This window comes from Pimephales promelas, chromosome 19 (genome assembly GCF_988280905.1).
Source record: "Pimephales promelas chromosome 19, fPimPro1.hap1.1, whole genome shotgun sequence".
Lineage (NCBI taxonomy): Eukaryota > Metazoa > Chordata > Actinopteri > Cypriniformes > Leuciscidae > Pimephales > Pimephales promelas.
The window spans coordinates 24225750-24246878 of record NC_142787.1 but is presented as its reverse complement, the minus strand read 5'-3'; the positions used below and the strand labels follow the sequence as shown (position 1 = coordinate 24246878).

Genomic DNA, 21129 nt, shown 5'->3' with positions numbered 1-21129 from the left:
GATCAATAAGGCTGCAGTAATTAGTTTTATGCAATTCAAAACACTGGAAATCAGGGAGAAGAAAGAGTTGAGCTCCAAAGTATTGTCTTGAAGCTAAAATAAAATAGTTTTGGAAGCGTTTCAGATATTTCGGTATCGATATGTATCAAACAATCGATATTTTTGACAACACTACACTCTTAGAAAAAGGGTTCATTGGGGTTCTATATATGAAGCATAGGGTTCTTTACTCAACTCCAAAGAACCTTTTATACTAAAAAAAAGGTTCTATAATGACAAAAAAGAACCCTTTTGGCACAAAGATTCTTTATAGGCTATTATTCATTCATATATTACATCATTCTGCAACATTTTGTAGTTGTAATTAAATTATTGTTTATTAACCCTCTGGGGACTAAGCCCTTTTTGTTCCGTTTTCTCTATTTTTACATTTAGGCTTATAAATATGCACTCTCAGAAAAAAAGGTACAAAAGCTGTCACTGGGGCGGTACCTTTTCAAAAGGTACACCTAAAGGGTGCATATTGGTACCTTAATGGTACCAAATGGTACCAAATTTCAGCAAGTGATTGCTTGCTGAAATACACCTGAATTTGGTGGATTGGAGGGTGTTAATGTCAAGCCATGCACAAGTCATATTGACTTTTTCTGAGGCTTTTATGGTGTTTTAAGTCATTTTGGCAACTTTGAAGCATCTGAAAAGAGCAGTCAGTACTTTATTAAAATTTCTCGTTTTGTGTTCCAATTTGGTGTTTTGTGAATCAACAGTAGGGCGAGTAAAGTACATGACAAAAATGTTCATATTCGAGTGAATTTATCCTTTAATCCTACAAAGACTAACTCATGATGCTGTTAGCACTTCAGACTCTTTTTGTCACCAAGTATCTACAAGTTCCTTGAAATAAATTCACAATTTGCACAGAAAGAAAGAGATTAAAAGACAGACGCTCTGCACTCTTTAGTCAAACAGTCTTTGAAACTGTAACATAGTCTGTCATCTGTCAGCTTACAAGCAGGCTGTGCCACTACCTAATTGCTTAAAAGAGGAAACAGGGGATATTTCGCCCCCATCATATCATTACCTTCCACTCAAAGTACTTACCGTTTAACTCCAAGGCTCTGAGGTTCAGCTCAATGAAAGCCAACCTTATCTCTCAGATTAGATGGATGAGAGTATATTGAAGGTGATGATGTCTGAGTCACTGGCGCTAATGGACTTTCAGGAAAATATCGCATGTTGAATCGAGCTGTGTCTGCGGCTTGAGACGGCTGTACTGTCATGGCTCAGATCGGCCATGACATTTAAAGGTTGTTATGTGCGTCTCGATCCCGGTAGTGTGTAACTCACCATCGGCTTAGTGTGTCACGGCCCTTCGGTGTCACGACGTGATCATTCAAATCCTTCTAATTAATATAAATGTTAAAAATGGATCTGTTGCTCAATGCTTTTTTTTTAAACAGTGATAATATTTTTTTCAAGATAGTTTGATGACTAGAAGGTTTGAAAGGAATATTTTTTTGAAAGGAATGTCTTTACTCTCATTTGTTATTAATTCAAAGGGGTGTTTCAGAATTTTGGTCATCGGGACTCATTTCAACTGTTTTTAATGGCAGGCTAGCAGTTACCGTTGACTCGCGCTAGCATAGCACCGGCGAACTATGCAACTGGAACGACTGGATGAAAATTTTTTGAAAACTGTCTCCACTGATAAATAACACTAAGGCTAACTTGGAAATGAGGCCTGATGTCAAAAATTCTGAACCACCCCTTTATTGCTCCCTTGCTGAATAAAAGTGTACATTTCTTAGCAAAAAACTATATATCTGACAATAATCAGTCAGTCATGATGTTACATAGTATTGTACGTGGGATTCGCTAAAAAAAGGACTTCTAAACCAACAGAGAATTATTTTGTAGTTATTTATATTTTATAATTATATTTGTTGTATTTAATTCCTTTTAAAACTAAGCAATCAAGTCAGGTCACATATATTTCACAGCGCTTTTTACAATACAGATTGTACATACAACACATATCAATAATATTGTTGAATATTAAATGTCCCAAACTAAGCAAGCCAAAAGCCGAGGCAACAGTGGCAAGGAACCAAAACTCCATCAATCTACCAAATGGAGAAAAAAACCTTGAGAGAACCCAAAGGAACAGTGATTTCAAACAAATTGGATCGAAACATTAAGAGTATTTGTCCATTTCCATCTGTTTGGAAGTCAAAGTAATCACGCCGGTTTGGAGACGAGATATTGAGGATCAGTGCCGATGGCTGTCGTGTCGATGAGCCCGGCACTTAAGGATGGGTCGGGATTAGTCCAGGCGCAGGTCCACCATAGAGGGTCCCTCGGGATAAACAGAGAAACTAATATTAGCGTAGACAGCATCCTTCTTTTGATGTACCAAGTACATCAGGATTTACGGGACATGTTCCCAGTTCCGGCTGATCTAAACTATGCAGCCTAATTTTGAATTTAGGAAGTCTATAGTGTGTTATGTGTATGCTAGGCCAATGAGATGTGTTTTTAGTCTAGATTTGAACTGACAGATTGTGTCTGCTAAAGTAATGATATATTCCGGTAAATGTTTAACCATTGTGACGCCGGTGTTTTGTTCAATTAAAATGACAATCTATTTATCGTTTTTATCATTTCTTCTCATTAGTTGCCTACCTCACATATCCAACTAGAAGTTTAATCAGATGAAATCATTTTAAATATAATTGTGCCATGCTGATGCATTTTGCTGGGGTCCAGATGCCATTCCAGTAAAGCCACTGGTGTTTTACATTTACACATAATTTTGACCATATAGCATGTCTCTACGCTGATGCACATGCACTTCTGCCTGGACTGTTGAATGTTGCTACAGTACGCTGTGATGTACACTGGTTAGTTGCTATGAAGCTGTTGCAGTGGCTCTACTAGTGTGGCAAATGAAAGCACATCTCACCATGTTCTCACCATCTTCCAGTGTCTACAGAGACTCCGACTTCAATTCGTCCGACCACTGCCGACCTTAGTGAGTATGCCGACTGTGTGCAGTGTCGTTTGCCGCTCTTATCCTGCTACACGTTTGTTCGCCTCACCTACTGTAGACCATTGTTCCTGACGTCAACACCGCTGATGTTCGCAGTAGAACGACAAGGCACGTCTGTGATAGAGAAGAGAGACTGTATAGATGTTAGTTGAGGGCGGGGGAAGTGAGACACTGAGATTGTGCTCATGATCCTCAAGCCTTTGTAGAGACCCATCACTAACTTCCGCTTGTAGACCAGCTCACCTGTCTAACATGTCACTGCATGGTAGACATACAGAAGTATGACATGATCCAACATGCTTTTTTTTGTGCTAATGGTAATTGGTTTATAAACTCAATGATGTGTGCTGATTTTTGAATGATATGCGGAAAGTTGCATAAACAGCATGAAACATGCAGTTCTCTTATTTAGTCTCTGATGTATTAATTAGATGTGTTGCATACTCTTTGAATGTGGAAACTAATGGAGCTGTCTTCCCAACATTAATCAAAATTTTCAACATTAGCATTCTTGGGAGTACACATCTTCCCTCAGAGATGCAAGAACGCAGTCATTTAGCAAATGTGTTTATCTGAAGAGACTTTAGATCAGGAACTATCATCCTGGAACAACCTGTGCCCAATAGTGGTGGCGCATTGGACTGGGTTCAAATTTTCCAGACTTGTACAAAAAGCAAATTAACACAGACATCTGTGCATTTGATGCTTTGTGTTGGCTAGTCTGTTTCTACAAGCAAATTTTGATCCTAAACACTCAAACATGCTCTCTCACTTCCCACAATCCTGCGAGATAAGTGTTTTTCTGAAAATAGAGTTACCATGACAGTACGGATTACACCTGACCTCTCAACAAACAGACCGCAAATTTGAAGGGCCTGAAAAGGTTTTTCCGGGAGACAGCTATTCTGTCTCATTCAGCCAGAGAAATGACAAGGTCTTTATCTTAGGAGTAGGCAGTTGTTTGACTATTGTCTGCTTAGTTGGCATTGAGTGGCAGGTTTAAGATTGCACCAACCTAAAACTTTCTTTGGATGTCATAGAAATTACAAATATAATAGTGTCTTTGGGTTTTTAGGGTTGTATGAGTAGATAAGCAAACAAAAGAGATGTTCTTTTGTGTGATAATGAGTCATAATCAGCATGAAGATTTTAGACTTTCTAAATTGCTTGACAGCGACAGTGTGTAAGGAACCCTGGTGGTTTACAGATATTCGTTTCAGATGGCTTCAAAGTCAATGTGTGGTGCTTTTTCTGAGTCTTGCGTATGTTTATGTGTAATGTGCCAATTTGTTCTTTTTAATTGGTCTAGTTGTCTGTCTCAGATTGCAAACTAGCTGAATTAGCCAAAGTCTTACATTTAATTTCCAAAATATTTGATGTAAACAATTCCCAAATATGATCACTACCTTCTTAAAGTATAAGATATACTGTTTATTATATGCATGATATATATATATATATATATGAAGAGTTCAGATGCAAAAGCCTATAAATGCCATTTGAAATTTTCTTCTTTAATGATGATTTTTGTCAAACTTGTATATTTAAGTTCAGTACTTTCACTTAAATGGCAATGATAATTACCTATTAATGGTTATTTAAGTGAAATTACTGAACTTAAATATACAAGTTTGATAAAAATCATCATTAAAGAAGAAAATTTCAAATGGCATTTAGAGGCTTTTGCATCTGAACTCTTCATATATATATATATATATATATATATATATATATATATAAAACATACATATTAGTGAGTTAGCAAAAGGCAATAAAGTATAACTATTCTTGAAAATATGTGCATTGCGAGAAAGTTGAAAATGTATTTATTTTTCTTTTTTTTCTATTAACATATGCTTTAAGTTTTCTAGAGTATTTGTAGTATTTCTCTCTCTTTCTCTCAAATTTTCTGTTATGAACACCTATTTTAGCAGATGCTGTTCCATGAGACTTCATTCATGCATTTTTACATGCAACTTGCGTGTCTTGAAGGTGTCCATTCAGCATCATATCTAGTTTAGTTTAGTTTTTCCTCTGCTCTCTGCAGTCCTGAGCTCATATATGCAAACTTCTCTGGCTGAAAGTGCTGATCTAGGATCCATCTTTGTGTTTGTATATCTTTATGACTAATCCTAGATCAACATTTTATAGTATTGTCTGGGACAATACACATGGGCAGTCTCTTCCTCATCTAATGCCCATTGGATGATGCAGATTTCTCTCTGTACCGTCTACATCACAGAGATGGCCTGCTCTGTTTCATCTGTTTTTTTTTACAGTACCATTGATGCCATTCAATATGCAAAAGCATTTATAGTTCAATGTACACTGCAAGAGTATCCTCTTATCGAAAGTACCTCTCGCATCCAGGAGTAAAACTGCTCCTGCTGAAGTGGATACATAAAGCAATTTGGTACCTGTTCTTACCCCGAATAATTTCAACGGGATTCAAGAGAGATGATATTTTTTAAGTACTTTGATTTGAATTTGGATTTCAAAACATCACTGTCCGGGAATTGTTTTATGGATCTGCAGACACTGTATCTAATGTTATAGAGAAGTATTTATGTTTATAATTTGTTTTCTTTTTGTTGTTTGTGTTCCTGTTTGTACTTTTTGGTCTTAACATGTTCCATGTTTGTATAATTTTTTTCAATGTTTTGTATTTTCCATGTGACCCCTCCCCCTTCCACTTTCCTTTCCACCAATCATGTGCGTGCGTATCATGTGACTTTGTCATATGACTCTTGCATGGTGCTGATGATGTCGTCTTCGCTGGTGAACAGAAGGTAATTTTTTGTTGATTTATGTTTTTGTTGGTTTTCTTTTTTTTGTTTTTTGTTTTTTTTGATACGATTCCCATTAACAATGGGAATATAGACAAGTTAATAATGGGAATGTAAAGGAAACACCCACCCAGTACCATCAGGATTTATGAGCCATTTCATTTTTGAGTCATTCATCCTTCAGAAACCTCACACCACCTACTTTATTTGGCTTTTTGAAAAACCATCAGCCTCTCAGCTTGTACCAGAGCTTAGTCACCTACACATGCTGCTAAGTGCACTGCATGTTAAACGTTTTATTGATTTTCAATTTATATTTTACTCTATTGGCTTTCCTTTTTTACCCTCCCTTTTCTTAAAGAAAAACCTTTTTGAGAAAATGTCGGTAACACTTTACTTGAAGGGGTGTGTATAAGACTAATGACACCTTCATAACCATGACATGACATGTCTTGAATATGAAGTAAGGTTTATGCATGTTTGTGACAACTGTCATTAAGTGTCTTTCGTTCAATAATGACATTTTGAATGCAAATATGACATTAAGATGTCTTTGTTATAACACTTTGACATAAACCAATACATCATAACCTGTCAGTGTCTTTGTCATGATAATTTGACACTACTAAGACAACACAACCTGTCATAAACATGACATAGCAGATTAGCTTTATTGGTTAACATTACATTAAACTGTCATGTGGTTTGTTTTGACATTGGCTGTCATGAAGCCATTATAACTTTTTAATGACACATTCAATTAGTACTACTGTAGTTGAGGTCACGAAAAATATTCATGACACAGTTATAACGGCCTCATGACGGCCAATGTCAAAGCCAACCACATGACAGTTTAACTTAATTTTATGTCAAGTTGTCATGACAAAGACACTGACAGGTTATGATGTTATGGTTTATGTCAAGATGTCATAACAAAGACATCTTAATGTCATATTTGCATTCAAAATGTCATTATTGAGCGAAAGACACTTAATGACAGCTGTCAGAAACATGAATAAACCCTACTTCATATTCAAGACATGTCATGTCATGGTTATGAAGGTGTCATGTGAGTCTTATGCACACCCCTTCAAGTAAAGTGTTACCCAAATCTCTTTTTTATTCAACCGAATACCTTAACAGAGTGGCTTAAAGACTGTAAATATATATATATATATATATATAGGCTATGTTTTGTTTTTGACATCTCACAAACTCATTTATTAAAAACATCATAAAGAACATCAGTCATCGTCCTATCTTTCATTTGCACATCATGTGCTTTATATGATAAATTTGTGCTGCAGTTGCAGTGTGCGCCTGAAATGTGCTTACCACAGACTAACAGAAGAACTGACGTTCTGCTTTTGCATGAATACATTTAAACGCACTTCTGTTCTCTGTCTCTCGTCTGTATACCTAAAACCTGTCATGCATGTCCTAATTGTACGTCTTTGTCTCGTGAATGTACTTGCTCACTGTCCCTGTCTGCTGTTCTTGGCAATGCAAAAGAGGAACAGCTTCACTTCCTTGAATTTGAAGACAATAATTCTACTCTTTATTTTCTCACCCAAACATTTTTAACAACACACTTGATTTGAAATGAGATGCTGTCTCTGTCATTCCTCTGTAGTATATTTCTTTTTTATTCCTGAAATGTGTCAAGCTAGGATAGCAGTTGTTATTATTAGTCATGATCGAGTGGCACAATAATCCATGACCCTTGAAACTAAACTAATCCGCCTTCAGCATGGTAGAGCATGTTTGCCTTCTTTCTCTCTGTAACCCTAATCTATCCCTCTTTGTCCTCTTAGCATCTGGAAGTCCTTCAGCTAACTGGAAATGATGACTGGATCTCAGATAACTTGTTTAAATGCCATCACTCCTGCACTGCTTGTCTTAAATTAACCTGTCTTCATTTAAATTGCAGCATCCAATTACAAACTTTAATCAAGCTTCAATTCATCATGAGGGAAACACCTTAGGCTTCTACTTTCATGCATGCTTAACTAACTGCCTGATGGTCTGAAATTTTCAAAAATGCCTCTGTCTTAAATTAAACTTAATTACAGAAGACTACAAAGAGATTTATCATGATATGAGGCCATAACAAACGACTACAGAGGTTTACGGTTTCAAGTTTACATACTTAACGTAACTCTTTGCAGAATCTGTTTTTGTACTTAGTACTATACTGCAAACATGTTTACATTATACAACATGAAATGGTAACTTCATCTACACAAATTATCCGGTTTACAGGTTCTTTATGTCATGTATTGCCTTCTTGAGACATTTGACTGTTTGAAGTTTTTTTGTGATAGTTTGGTATTATTCTTAGTGGTAAAACTGAATCATCAAGAAGCCACTGTGAAGAAGAACTCAAATATGCAGAGCATTCTGGGAAACCAAAGAACTTAGAGGACCTGGAGAACAGTGGGAAGCTTCACTTCACAAACCTGAGACTTAAACCCTGCTATCACAAAAAAAGACTACAAATATCATTTTCGAAAAATCAATTACAAAAATCACCATTGATGCTCGAGACATACAATAGTAGAAACCAAGAATATGAACCGAGCAGGTCTTGTGAATTATATTATATTATATTATATTATATTATATTATATTATATTATATTATATTATATTATATTATATTATATTATATTATATTATATTATATTATATTATATTATATTATATTATATTATATTATATTATAGACTTAAACCCTGAGACTTAAACCCTGCTATCACAAAAGACTACAAAAATCATTTTCGAAAAATTAATTACAAAAATCACCATTGATGCTCGAGACATACAATAGTAGAAACCAAGAATATGAACCGAGCAGGTCTTGTGAATTATATTATATTATATTATTTTATATATATATATATATATATATATATATATATATATATATATTTTTTTTTTTTTTTTTTTTGGCAGTCATCATTACACTAGCCTATTCAATGAGATATCTCAACAGTTTAGCCATATTCAATGCATTATAAATGCATTATGTTTTACTGTCACTTTTGATAATAATAATTTTTTTTATAAAAATAAAATAAAAAACACACTGAACCCATTATAATATATTATTTGAAAAAAGTAAAACAAAACATTAGTTTTGTGATCAATGTTATTTTGCACAATAAATGATAAACATCTAGTAGATTCTGCCAGGAGAATGTAAACTTATGAACAGAACTGAATCAAATTGAACTTATGCATCATATTTTTTATAGGTCAAACATTCAGAAATCTTATTACCTTGACCTAAAAACTCATCTCATTTGTCATGTTTTATATATTTGGTGGTGTATATATACACAGTGTCACGCCAGTTCCTAATAGGGACTCTTGTCTAGCTGCTATTTATGATGATTAATGGGAGCAGAGCGCTCTGGCCTCCTCCGAGGCTCCTCTAGTGACACAGGTAGACGGCTAACATTCCAAACAAGCGCCCACACATGCGCATTTCCCGCTGATATTATTAAATGTAATGGCTGAGAATCTCCAATCAAAGCATGGAAGATAATTAAGGGAGTTCTGTCATTAACTAGTGGGCAAGTGGAGATAACAAGCTCCTCCAGAGACTGCATTACAGCAGCGCTCTCTCCCTCCATCACTGCCACCAACACAGGTCCAGCTCTCATTACAGCCCTCCGCATGCCCAAGTGACTCAGCTCCACGTTTAAAAAGAGCCAAGAACTTTCATTAATGGTCCACATTTGGAAGGATATGAGGCAGAAGTCATCATTATACTGCCAAAAAAAGCCTTTATGATGAGATGTCTCAACAGTTTAGCCAAAAATGAGAACAGAGAAATTGAGACTTTTATTAAGGACTCAAGTATAAAGTGTTGCATATCACCCTTTGATCTTTAATTTTACCGTTTTTTCGTGCATAGTTTAGACTATGCACCGCCATATAACATCTTTTTTAAATTCTCCCAGCTGGGTCAACACTGTGAATTAATTGTAAGCTAAAATTAGCCATGAGTTTAATTAGCTAACCTATATCTGCAATTCATATTCAGAGATAAAGAATACCTTGTGGATTACAAAGTCAGCTGTTAATGGATAAGAGGACGTTCACCTGTGGAAATGCACCTGGGTTAAGGGTGAATTTGTGTGGGGGTTTTCTAACAGCATTTTTTTTTTTCTGGCCATTTTCTCCTCAGGGGAACCTAATCCTCCTAAACTGGAGGCTAAGCCACTGTCCACAGGCAACGAGATGAAGGTCTACTGGATCAAGCAGGATGATGGGGGCTCTCCTATCAAACACTATTTAGTGCGCTACAGAGCTGTGAGTATGATTGGACACGAGGGAACATACTTGACTTGTCCAGTCATCTGAATTATTTATACTGTCAATCCAACTGTGACTTCTTAGAAATGGCCTCTCTGTATTCATGTTGGTTTTGAAAAATGTCTATACCATTTTCATGTCATGTGGCATAACCAAGTTTTTTTTTTTTTTTAAGCCAAATATTAATGAAACCAGAATTCACACAACAACATAATATCTTATAACCTGAGCTAATCTTGCCTTGGCCAAATTTTTAGATTCCAAAAGAAGAAAGCATTTACAAAAATGACATAAAAGATTTACTTTTCTGAAATTAGACATCCTCGATGACGTATGTCACATAATTTCTGAAAAGTAACCATATGACAAATGCGACCTCAAGCTACAGCCTCTAAAATGAAACACAGTGACAGTGATGAGGGTCTCTTGGATGTCATCTCCTGTTTATTATTGTGTTTTGTTTTTTGCATGTTGGTGGCACCATACCATATGACTTTAATTTGGCAGACATTTTCAAATATTTTCAATGATTTTTGTTAATATTTTTAGTATTCAATTATTATATTTAGTTAAATGTTATACATATCATATTTACAAATAATTTTTAATGAGGCTTTTTTTCTTCATTATGAAATCAGGAGAACCATATTACCCTGTCAGTTCCCTCCAAAAATATTAAATGAATTCTTACTTGAGAAAATAACATGCTAATCAGGTGCATTTCAAATCAATGTAAGTGTGAATTGTATTTTTTGAAGAAATTAGATCCAGACATGAAAAAGAAAAGCCATGATGCCATTGTGCTTAAAATATGTCCACATTTGTGTTCATAGAAACATCGGCAGGAGTGGAAGCCAGAGATCCGCCTGCCCAGCAGCAGCGAGTACATGGTGCTGCGAGGTCTGGAGTGGAACACGGAATACGAGGTCTACGTCGTGGCCGAAAACCAGCGAGGACGATCTGATCCCGGGATCCTCTCCTTCAGGACCTTGCCAGAACCCACCGCCATACCAGGTACGGCCCACCCCCCTTAACCCTGAAGCACAGCCACTGCCAGCCAGAGCAGCCAACAGCCCGACCGACCGCCTCACCCCCAACCCCAGTTAACCCCCATCCTACCAGCAGGTCTTGTTGTGGATTACACAGGCCACCCTAGTGTCAATTCAGGTTGTGGCCTGGCCTCCTCTAGAGACTGATTTGACACAATCTAAAAGTAATAAGAGTGTAGAGGGATAAATGTCGGCCAGAGGTGAAGCCTGGAGACCTTTAGCTCCTCTCCAGAGCCCTGACTCCATCTGGAAACCTCCCCCTAACTCTTGCAGCCAGCGTTATTGCTCGCCTCAGAACGATTGTAGATGATATCAGCGGAGATGAGATTTTCAATTTGGCACTCGGGAGGTGAAAAAGCCACAGCAGGTCCGTTAAAACCATCCACCCCCTCCAACCGGGCTCGTTTGGTGTGCGCTCCAATGGCAGCGCTGTGTTTTTGTTTTCTTGTGAGCTGCTTCCCCACTGATAAAAATTGGGCCTTAGATCATCCCTCTCTCTCTCTCTTTCTCTCTCTGGGATGAACCGAGGCTCAGTTCAGGCTCATTGCGGCAGACCGATTGAATTGGGCTGACTGTCTGCCCGCTCTCAGTGGGGATGCATCCTCTGGTTTTGCATGATGACGCCTCTACAGGATTAATGGTTTAATGCTTTACCGAGGACCTAACAGGCATCTGCCGGTGCATGGCCAAGAGACCTGCTTTTTCTCATCCGCTTAGTGGGAAGCAGCCATATAGCAGTGGGAGCTTTGGATCTCGAAGCACTTGTGCAAGACAGGTTCAGATGGATAGAAAAGCTTTCCTTTGTCCCGTTTCCCATCTTGCCACACTTACACATTGCAGAGTTGTTAACCTCAATGTGTAACATGTGGGAGTTTCAAAAGCGGCTTTATTTTTAGCCTAACATCTGCATAGCCTCAGATGGAGCAGCTGCCCTTTGAAAAGCTGGTCCAAAAACAGCTATTCGGACCAGCGTGCGTGAGGCAGGTTAGAAGCACGTGGAACAATCTGGGAAGCTGATGTTATCACATGAGTTTGTCAGGAATTCAAATTGGGAGGCATTTCGGTGCATGGTACAGGGAGTGGGGTTGAGCTCAACCCTGGCCGCTAGACAAATGCTGAGTCTCTACTTCCTCTAATCCAAATCTCCCCAGCTACAGTTGAAATGGAGTAAAAGCTTATCTAATACAATGCCCGTTCTAAGTAACATCAAGAAAACGTATTCAGTCATCCAGAACAGTATTACACTGTATTGCATCATAACCTGTTTGTTTCACCTTGTTTTCTGACTGGGCAACATTTCCCTGGTGTTTGCAACTGAAAAAGACGAAAGCCTGTTTCCTAATTTGGTGTCGAATTCATTTGAATGCAATTTTCCTTGAAGCGCTTGTTTAAAGTTGAAGTGTGTATTTTTTAATTTAAAATAATATCACAACACTTCTCTATCACTGCTCAAGAATAAGCCATTCGTAGACACAATCTCTGTGAGAAATGAGACACTTCACCTTTAAAGAACGATGTACCGAAATTCGCGGTAACGTTTATGTAGACGGGTACAGTAACGTCAAATACCAGGAAAGTTGTCTGATCCGTGTTTCTTGATTGTATGCGTCTTCGTGTCCCTTGTCATTCCATATTTCCCATCATCTGGCTATCGTTGTCCTTTCATTCTCGACTGTGCTTTTAACATGCTACGGCCTTCTTACTTTTGTTTTTTTACTAACTTGCTTGAACTTTCCTTTGATATTCTTTTCTAATCTTGATTAACCTTTCAAACTTATTTTTCTGTATTTGACCTATTCTCTGTCTCTCTCTTTTTTCTCTCTCCCGATTTCTTTCCCTGTTTTTTCCTTCCCTCCCTCTTTCCCTTTTTCTGTCTCCATGTGTAAAATCGGACATCACCGGACCATCGCATTTTCAAACACGCACTCCAAATGTTTTTGTTTGGTTTCCATTTTGGCCTCTTCTTTTCCTGTGCACTGTCCCTGGTGTGTTTTTTTTTGGTGGTGGTGGTGTGGGATGTGTGGTCTCAGCAACCCTTGGCTGCTCCTCTGTGACGTACGCTCTCGTCACTCTCATGTTCTCCATGCTGACTGTGCTAGTGCTCTCATAAAGTGTGGCTCGCCAGAGGAGAGGATCCCCATCCACTCTTCAGCCGCACCCTTCAGTTTTCTACGCCTTCTGATCCTCTCGCAGGCTAAACAAACAAACAAAAAAGAATATCAGTTACATGTTATCGGAATTAAGCAGAGTGTTCGGTGCTTGTATCATTCTGTTTTCTTTTTTGTTTCTTGTCATTTTCAGTTTCTTATTAGTTGTATGTTTATGCAAGGCAGCGTTGGTGAGTTTGAAAATGTGTTTTTCAGACCATGGACTTTTGGGAATGTTGTAGAAAATCTTTCCCCATCAAGAAGATTGATGTTAATCTCGATATAATTATTCTAGGGCCCATTTAGGAGAAGATCACCTTCATTGATTTGAAGTTTCTTATGTTCTTTTTTTTTCTATTATTATTAAGATATTAACTCATTTTGGAAGGGTGTTTTAAGGAATAGGCACCGCGTGTGTGTGTGTGTTGACATGAAAAACGTGTATTTTGTGACAAAAATGTACATAATTTTAGATGATTCAGAAAATATATACTTTCTGTAATGGACTTTTATTTACATTCTCTTCTCTGCTTCTTACTTGAAAAGACCGTTCAAAACTAATGCTACTGCTGTTAAACTCATTCACGTCAATAAGTGTCATTTTCAACAGTGTAATTTAATTATGTTCTGTAATACATGTTTTGTATACACATACCAGTATGGTGTCATGCAGTAATCATTGTACGTTCTAAGAAAATACGGTAAGCTGGATAGATTGTTTCTAACAAACGCAACATGGTTTTGAAATCTCGCGGCAGCGGGTTGCATGGGACTGTAATGCGTGACCGTTTCATGTGTTTGTCCCATGATGACATGGTGCTCAATGTCAGTTCAGAGGGACCCGCAGAGCCTTTTACTTTTAAAGGGCAGGAGTGTTCTTCAGTACTTCGGATTGACCATCTCTTCTCTGAAATGCTAAATTCCTTAAGGCTGTTTTTTTTCTTGCTTAGACGGGATTTAACATAAACGACCCCCAGACTGAATTTTAATGCGAAACCCACAAGTGTTCTTGTGTGCATGGCACCACCTCCGTTGTAACCGTATAAATCAGTTTTGAACATTAGCGATGGACGAATACAGGCAGGGATGCCGATTGACCTCCAGCCGACTGTCCGCATTAAAGAAGGTGGTGGTCAGTTTACACGTCAAAGGCTGCCGTATGCCATCGAGAGCTGAGATATGAGTGCCATTATTATGCAAGACCTATGCAGGCATTTTCTGGGAGGGTGTCGAGTAAAGTGCAACTAATGTAATTAAGTGTCTTACATTAAATAAAGCTCATATATTAGGCAGGGCTATGAAAATAAATGGGGGTTGTTTGTTCAATAAAATGGAGTAGCATTTATTTCCCATTTTGGAATGGATTCTCATGGTAATAAAGTGATGCGCCCTGGAGTTTTGACTCCTGGAAACGCATGTGCCAATCAGTTTGTCGGGCTCATCATTCATATCCAGGTGCGTTTCTGTCCTTAATCACTGTGTGTTGGTGCTAGGTGACATTTCATCAGAAAAACAGCACCCCGTTTGGCCCGTCTGGAATGTTTAATGCCACCCGGGATGGATCATCAGCTTCATTCAGACTAACAGAACCAGAGGCAAAATGAGTTGAGAATCCAAACTTGGCACAGGCTGAAGTGCTGCTTGTTCGCACTTATCACTGAGAGTGACTGGAGATGAAGGCAAGTGTCAAGTCTGGAGGTGAATAACCTGAGAGTCCTCGGAACACACTGAACATTTGTAATGACCGTACTCACCGCGAAGGTTAAAACGGGCTGCTAGCGATAAGTCACATTTAGCAGATGCCTCTGGAGCATTGAAGCAATATTTAGTGATCTGTTGTGGATTTTTACAATGTCGATGTCTCTCTTGTTTATTTATTTTTTTTTACTCATTTGTATGTAATATTCACTCTAGGGGGGTCAAATTAGCATGAGCTTAGATCTAGCCCCTGCTGGTAGGTGCCATTACTACACAATTCAGAGGACAAAATCCTATATTTTTTTTTCATCGATGGCCATTCAAAAGTTGCCACAAACTTTCATATATTATATTGTATCATATTATATATAATTAAATGAATTAAGAAATTAATTTTTGATATGTTTTAGCTTACCTCAAGGGCGTCCAAGATGTAGATTATGATTATATACAATTATATTATTATTTTTACTGTTTTCCAATCAACCAATCAGCATTGCAATGTATAATTTTCCTGTGGTTCTAATGTGATTTGTCACATGACATTTACAGTACACCTCAGGCGATTGGCTTAAAAAATATGTCCAGAATTGATTGCCAGTGATGAAGGTTGAATGCTAAAATAATTTTACCCAGGTATTCCAGAGCACCTTGATTCAACCCAACGCACTGTAACATGCACTTTTTTGTTCAGGAACACACCAGTTTTCAGTATTCAGAATGAGATAAGGTTTGGAATATGTGGAAACGGCTGGAGCATCCAGAAGACCTTTTATGCACAGTGCTGAGTCAGCAGAGCAGGGTGTTTTTGGCCAGTGTGGGAGCTCAGTGTGCCTTTGTGCTCAGATGTGTGCCGTGATTTATCGCACTTGTTAAAATGCAGGCTGAAGCCCAGGAAAACAACTACGACCCACTCCACGCTCCAAGCTAGGAGAAGTGTTTTGGCCCTCTCCTGGCTGGCCGGTAGATTAAATCTGTCAGCTCTACCTCTCGTTGCCCAGCCTTCGATACACTTCCACAGAGTGTGGCGACTTCTGCCATGGCTATTTCATCACAACGTCCACAGCACCAGATTACCTATGATACATGTTTCAAAGTCCACATTTCATTAAAAATATATGGCACGTCTTGATAGTTCTCTTAGAGCAGTATTTTTTTTTTTTTTTTTTTTTTGTAGCCGTGGGTTGTGATGAGGTGTTTTTTTTTTTGCTGTTGTTTGTTTTTTTTTTTTTTGTTTTTTTTTTTCTTCTTAGAACAATTTTTTTCTAATGTATTTTTCCTCCAGGTCTCTGATAAGTGCATCCATAATTCATGATCTCCTTGATACATGTAGATGTGTTTTAGGTCTTTCGGGTGTTTTATATGGTTCCATCAATGATTTAGAAGGACATCTCATTAGAGACAATTCATACAAAGTTGCCTAGAACTCGGTATCAGCCTAATTGCAAATGCACTTGGTTTGTTCTTAATTGAATGAATCTTAATTCATGGTATAATCTATGACCGTATAATATACTCATGAGAATACTTGAATAAAGTGCCAATTGGAGTGTTAGGCTAACAATACAGTAAGTTAGCTCAATTTTTGCAGTCCAAATATTAATCATCAAGTCATCAAGCTGTGTGTGTGTATGTATATATATATTAGGGCTGTCAAACTATTAATCGCGATTAATCACATCCAAAATAAAAGTTTGTTTTTAAATAATATATGTGGGTGAACTGTGTATAATTTATATATAAATATATATAATATATACATGCTTGTATATATTTAAGAAATATTTTCATGTATGTACTGTATATATATATTTATATATAATTTATATTATAAATAAATACAAATAAAATAATATTTTTTTTCTTAAATATACATGCATGTGTGTGTATTTATATATATATACAAAATAATTATACACAGTGCACCCATATATATTATGTAAACAAACTTTTATTTTGGAATGCGATTAATCATTTGATCATTTGACAGCCCTAATCTAATATTTATATATATATATATATATATATATATATATAACTGCTTTTTTAATTTTAATTTTTTAATTACTCATATATATTTTATTCATTTGATTTAATTTTAATGTTATAATCTGTCAAAAAAATGTGTTTATGTTTTGTATACTGGCCTCTCTAAAATCATCATCTTCATAACATCAACGTTCTCTTCCCACATCTAAATCAAATATTTCTGCTGAATGATCTAATAGAGCATAGTGAAAGCATAGGAGAAGACTGAATCAATATGAATTGCCACAGGTTTACCGATGTACAGTAGCATAAAGATCCATATAGTCGATATTTATTAAACCGTTTTCATTGTGCGTTTTGTTTACTGATACAGACCATATGTGTCCATTCTAGTAGATCCTGCATTTATTTAGCATTTTCATGGTGTAGGTTGTCATTCCTGGTAAGTAGTCTTTGTTTTCATGGTCTGAAAACACAGTTGTGCTTGTGTTGTTCCTTATTCCTTTAACATGGTGTTTTCTTTATTTTCATCAGTATGACTGTGTTTGTAGATGTGTATGCAGGAGTTATCCCATAAGTCAAGGCTCTGAATATTAAGATTATCTTCACCATTCCATGCCAGTGTAATTTCTCTGTTGAAATATGTGCATGAATATGAACAAGCATTGTAGTTAATGTTCAGAACAAGACTGCTGAAGTTCTGAACAAAGAGACTAAATGATGTCTCTGAATAAGCATGCTGGGTTCATTTCCATGTGAGTAATGAACGCCCTGCTTCAGAATGACACTGTATGTGATGTTATGTTGTATGCCGTGTTTGGATAACACATGGAATTGACAATCTGTCACAACCTAAACATCATGGGGGGGAATTCACAAAGAATGAACTGACGGCGCTGTTTATTTGCACACGCTTGTTGTTTTAGTGATTCTGATTCTATGAAGGAGTTATGCAAATCAGGTAACGGTGCAAACATGCCCACATAATCTGTGCTATTTGCATTGCGCAGTTCCTGATCTTACTAGGTTGTGAAGGACGTATCAGATAACCCTGATCTGGCATTCTTTTCTGGAGCTCTACAGCATGGTTTTGTGATCCAACCACCTCTTTAAAATGCGACATGGACTAATTTACATGCATTTGGACATACGCCCGGTTATATTGCTCTTCTGCATCGCTTGATTATTTGATGAATTACTGCTGCTTTGATTAATAGAAGATGTACACAACCACAAAATTCTGTTGATGGCTCGTGGAAGGCGTGACATTACCTTTTGTGAGGTCTAAAATAATTCGTCATTTGCATAGAAAGGAGGGCATGTTTTCACTAAAAACAATGACTTGAAGGGGAAGTTTACCCAAAAATAAAAATTCTATCAACATTTACTCACCCAAATGTCATTTTAAACCAATATGTACTTCTTTTTTTCTAGAATAAATAAAAAAGTATCCTTTTTGTCCACATAATGAATGTCAATGGGGTCCAGTGACTTTCATTGTATGCAGATGAAGTCACATTTATTCATTTAGCTGACGCTTTTATCCAAAGCGACTTACAATTGCTATATATGTCAGAGGTCGCACGCCTCTGGAGCAACTAGGGGTTAAGTGTCTTGCAGTGGATTCCAACCCGGGTATCTCACACCAAAGGCATGTGTCGTATCCACTGCGCCATCAACGCCCCAGTTGAAACATTCCTCAAAATATGTTCATTAATCTTCCTCAGAATAAAGAAAGTCATCTTTCAAACATGTTTAGAAAGACATGAGGGTGAGTAAATGATGATGACAGAATATTCATTTTTGGGTGAATTACCTCTTTCATTTAAATACAAAGCAGCACATTCAGTATCTTGTTAACTGGATTGCTGGTGTTTAGTGAAAAAAAAAATGCAGGTTTTATGATTGTCAAATTAGTGAATGCGTCCTTATGTAGTTTAATTGGTGTGTGCTGGCTTTATTCTTAACTGCCTTCAACAAACCAATTTAAAGTAGTACAACCGACGTACAAAATAGATTGCATATAAATGTAGTGTTTGACACTGTGGAAACTCACAATTTAAAGCCTGGCATACAAATGACATTATTTCGATTTGAATTTCTCCTCTTTCCCAAAGAAACCAGCGCAGGTTTGGGCACCGGAGCTATCGTGGGCATCCTCATCGTGGTCTTCATCCTGCTCCTCTTCGGCGTGGATGTCACATGCTACTTCCTCAACAAGTGCGGCCTCCTCATGTGCATCGCTGTCAACTTCTGCGGCAAGTCTGGGCCCTCTGCCAAGGGCAAGGATATCGAGGAGGGGAAAGCCGCTTTCACGTGAGCCTGTCTTTTCCTTCACCTCTCATCTGTGTGTGTTCCCTTGTCCGATAACGCCATCCATAACCACTCTCCCGTCATTATCGCCCCCATCAGCTCTACAGGAGGGATTGAGGCAGGGGCTGATTGTGACATATCTGACTCCATGAATGAGAATGATGTGAATATTGGCTCATGGCAGCAGTGTTAAGATAAGAGGAGAGGAGGAGAGGTGCATGCTGGTTAGGAATGAGAAGATGCCTCTGGTTGCCTCTGTTTTATAGCCATTGAAAATTCCTTTTCAGAGAAGCTAGTCCACACTTTTATGTAATTTTAATGCACTAAAGGGCTCACCCATATAATATTTATGACACTATGTTGTATGTGTCAGAAATATAACAGTGTAATCTAAGTATATTTCAATTTTTAATGAAATGTTTTTACTAAAAAGCCGTTATTTAGCAATTTAGCATGTATTTTCTTTCTGTTAGAATAAAGTATATTTCAATTTTGTTAACTGTTTTTCTTCACTTTAACTGCCAAGAAAGTTCAGCGGATGTTTGTGAGCAATAAACCCTCTGCTAACCGTGGTGTGTCATCTGTTACAGTAAGGACGAGTCTAAGGAGCCCATTGTGGAGGTAAGGACCGAGGAAGAGAACACACCAAACCATGGAGGAGGTCCCACTGAACCCAATGAGACCACCCCTCTGACCGACCCCGAGTGAGTCGCTAAAAACACACACTCAATCCATGTCCGATCTTTTCTTTAGGTTATTAACATCCCTTTCAATGGTCTCTCCGTGGTAGTTTAATACTATAGATACTACACAAAAGGGCTGCACATTTAATCCCAACGAAACTGCATGCGATTTGGCAAAGGCTGTGATTATTTTATGCACAGTGGCTGATCAGTAATAAATGCTGCTCCATCTGAACCCCAGAGGGCGCTCTCGCGCAGACATGCCAAATATGCCCCGCCGCAGAAAATCCCTAATGGGCATCATACTATCACTATAGCTAAATAAACAGAAGATTGAAACGTTTAAATGTGACTTATAAACACACTACTGCCTCAGTCTGTGTAAGAAGCCACATCATCTCACTGAAGGATGCTCAGCTGTCGTTACGAAGTGAGTTTGGAGTAAAGCATGTTACTAAAGGCACACTATGCAGCTCTGATGTTTTTGTGAAACAGCGACCCCTAGACCCGCTGTGATGTAATTGCAGTGTCGCAAATAATCGTAACTTGCGTTACTGCATAGTCTACTGAACTACTGATGATGGTAATAGGTTAATAATAACTATTTGTCAAGTGTTAAACTACTTTATAATAATAAAGTTGCCTATCACGTTTGCTTGCTGGATTTTATTTGGATTGTTTGATTGTAATGTAAACATTACAAAATGTCAGATGACATCAATAAAGTTAAATGTATGTCGCATTATTTCATAACATTGGCCGTTATGATTTCATTAGACAGGATTTTTACAATTTAACATAATAGTTAGCACATTGTGCTCAATTACACTATTTAATCAACAGTTAATTAAAATCAATTAAAGACAATAAAAGATAATTAATTCAACTTCGAACCAGACACAGGACTAACGTTACGTTATCACAACACCTGAGTTCAGCTGGCAAACTAGCTCTTGTGGCAAGCTAGGCAATAAAACATAACGAAAAAAGACAAAATTAAGAGAAACGACTGTTTGTTACAGTAGCTCTGGTAATCGAAAGCTAGCTAGACATATGTGGGAATTATTGAACTGGTCTAGTTATCAACAATGGA

At 37.4% G+C, this 21129-nt stretch overlaps 1 protein-coding gene across 7 annotated transcripts in view; it reads left to right on the top strand.

Moving 5' to 3' along the window:
- The window catches only part of ncam1a (neural cell adhesion molecule 1a), a 225338-nt gene that overhangs the window by 193317 nt on the left and 10892 nt on the right, over positions 1 to 21129 (top strand). For 4 of the 7 annotated variants that reach the window (XM_089123802.1, XM_089123803.1, XM_089123806.1 and 1 more), the window contains 5 exons: positions 2984 to 3031; positions 10030 to 10154; positions 10991 to 11171; positions 19158 to 19356; positions 19944 to 20057. In XM_089123802.1, the coding sequence (XP_088979928.1) occupies positions 2984 to 3031; positions 10030 to 10154; positions 10991 to 11171; positions 19158 to 19356; positions 19944 to 20057 (667 nt within the window). The remainder of the gene's footprint in view (positions 1 to 2983; positions 3032 to 10029; positions 10155 to 10990; positions 11172 to 19157; positions 19357 to 19943; positions 20058 to 21129) is intronic. The other 3 variants (XM_089123804.1, XM_089123805.1, XM_089123807.1) reach the window with 1 other exon arrangement.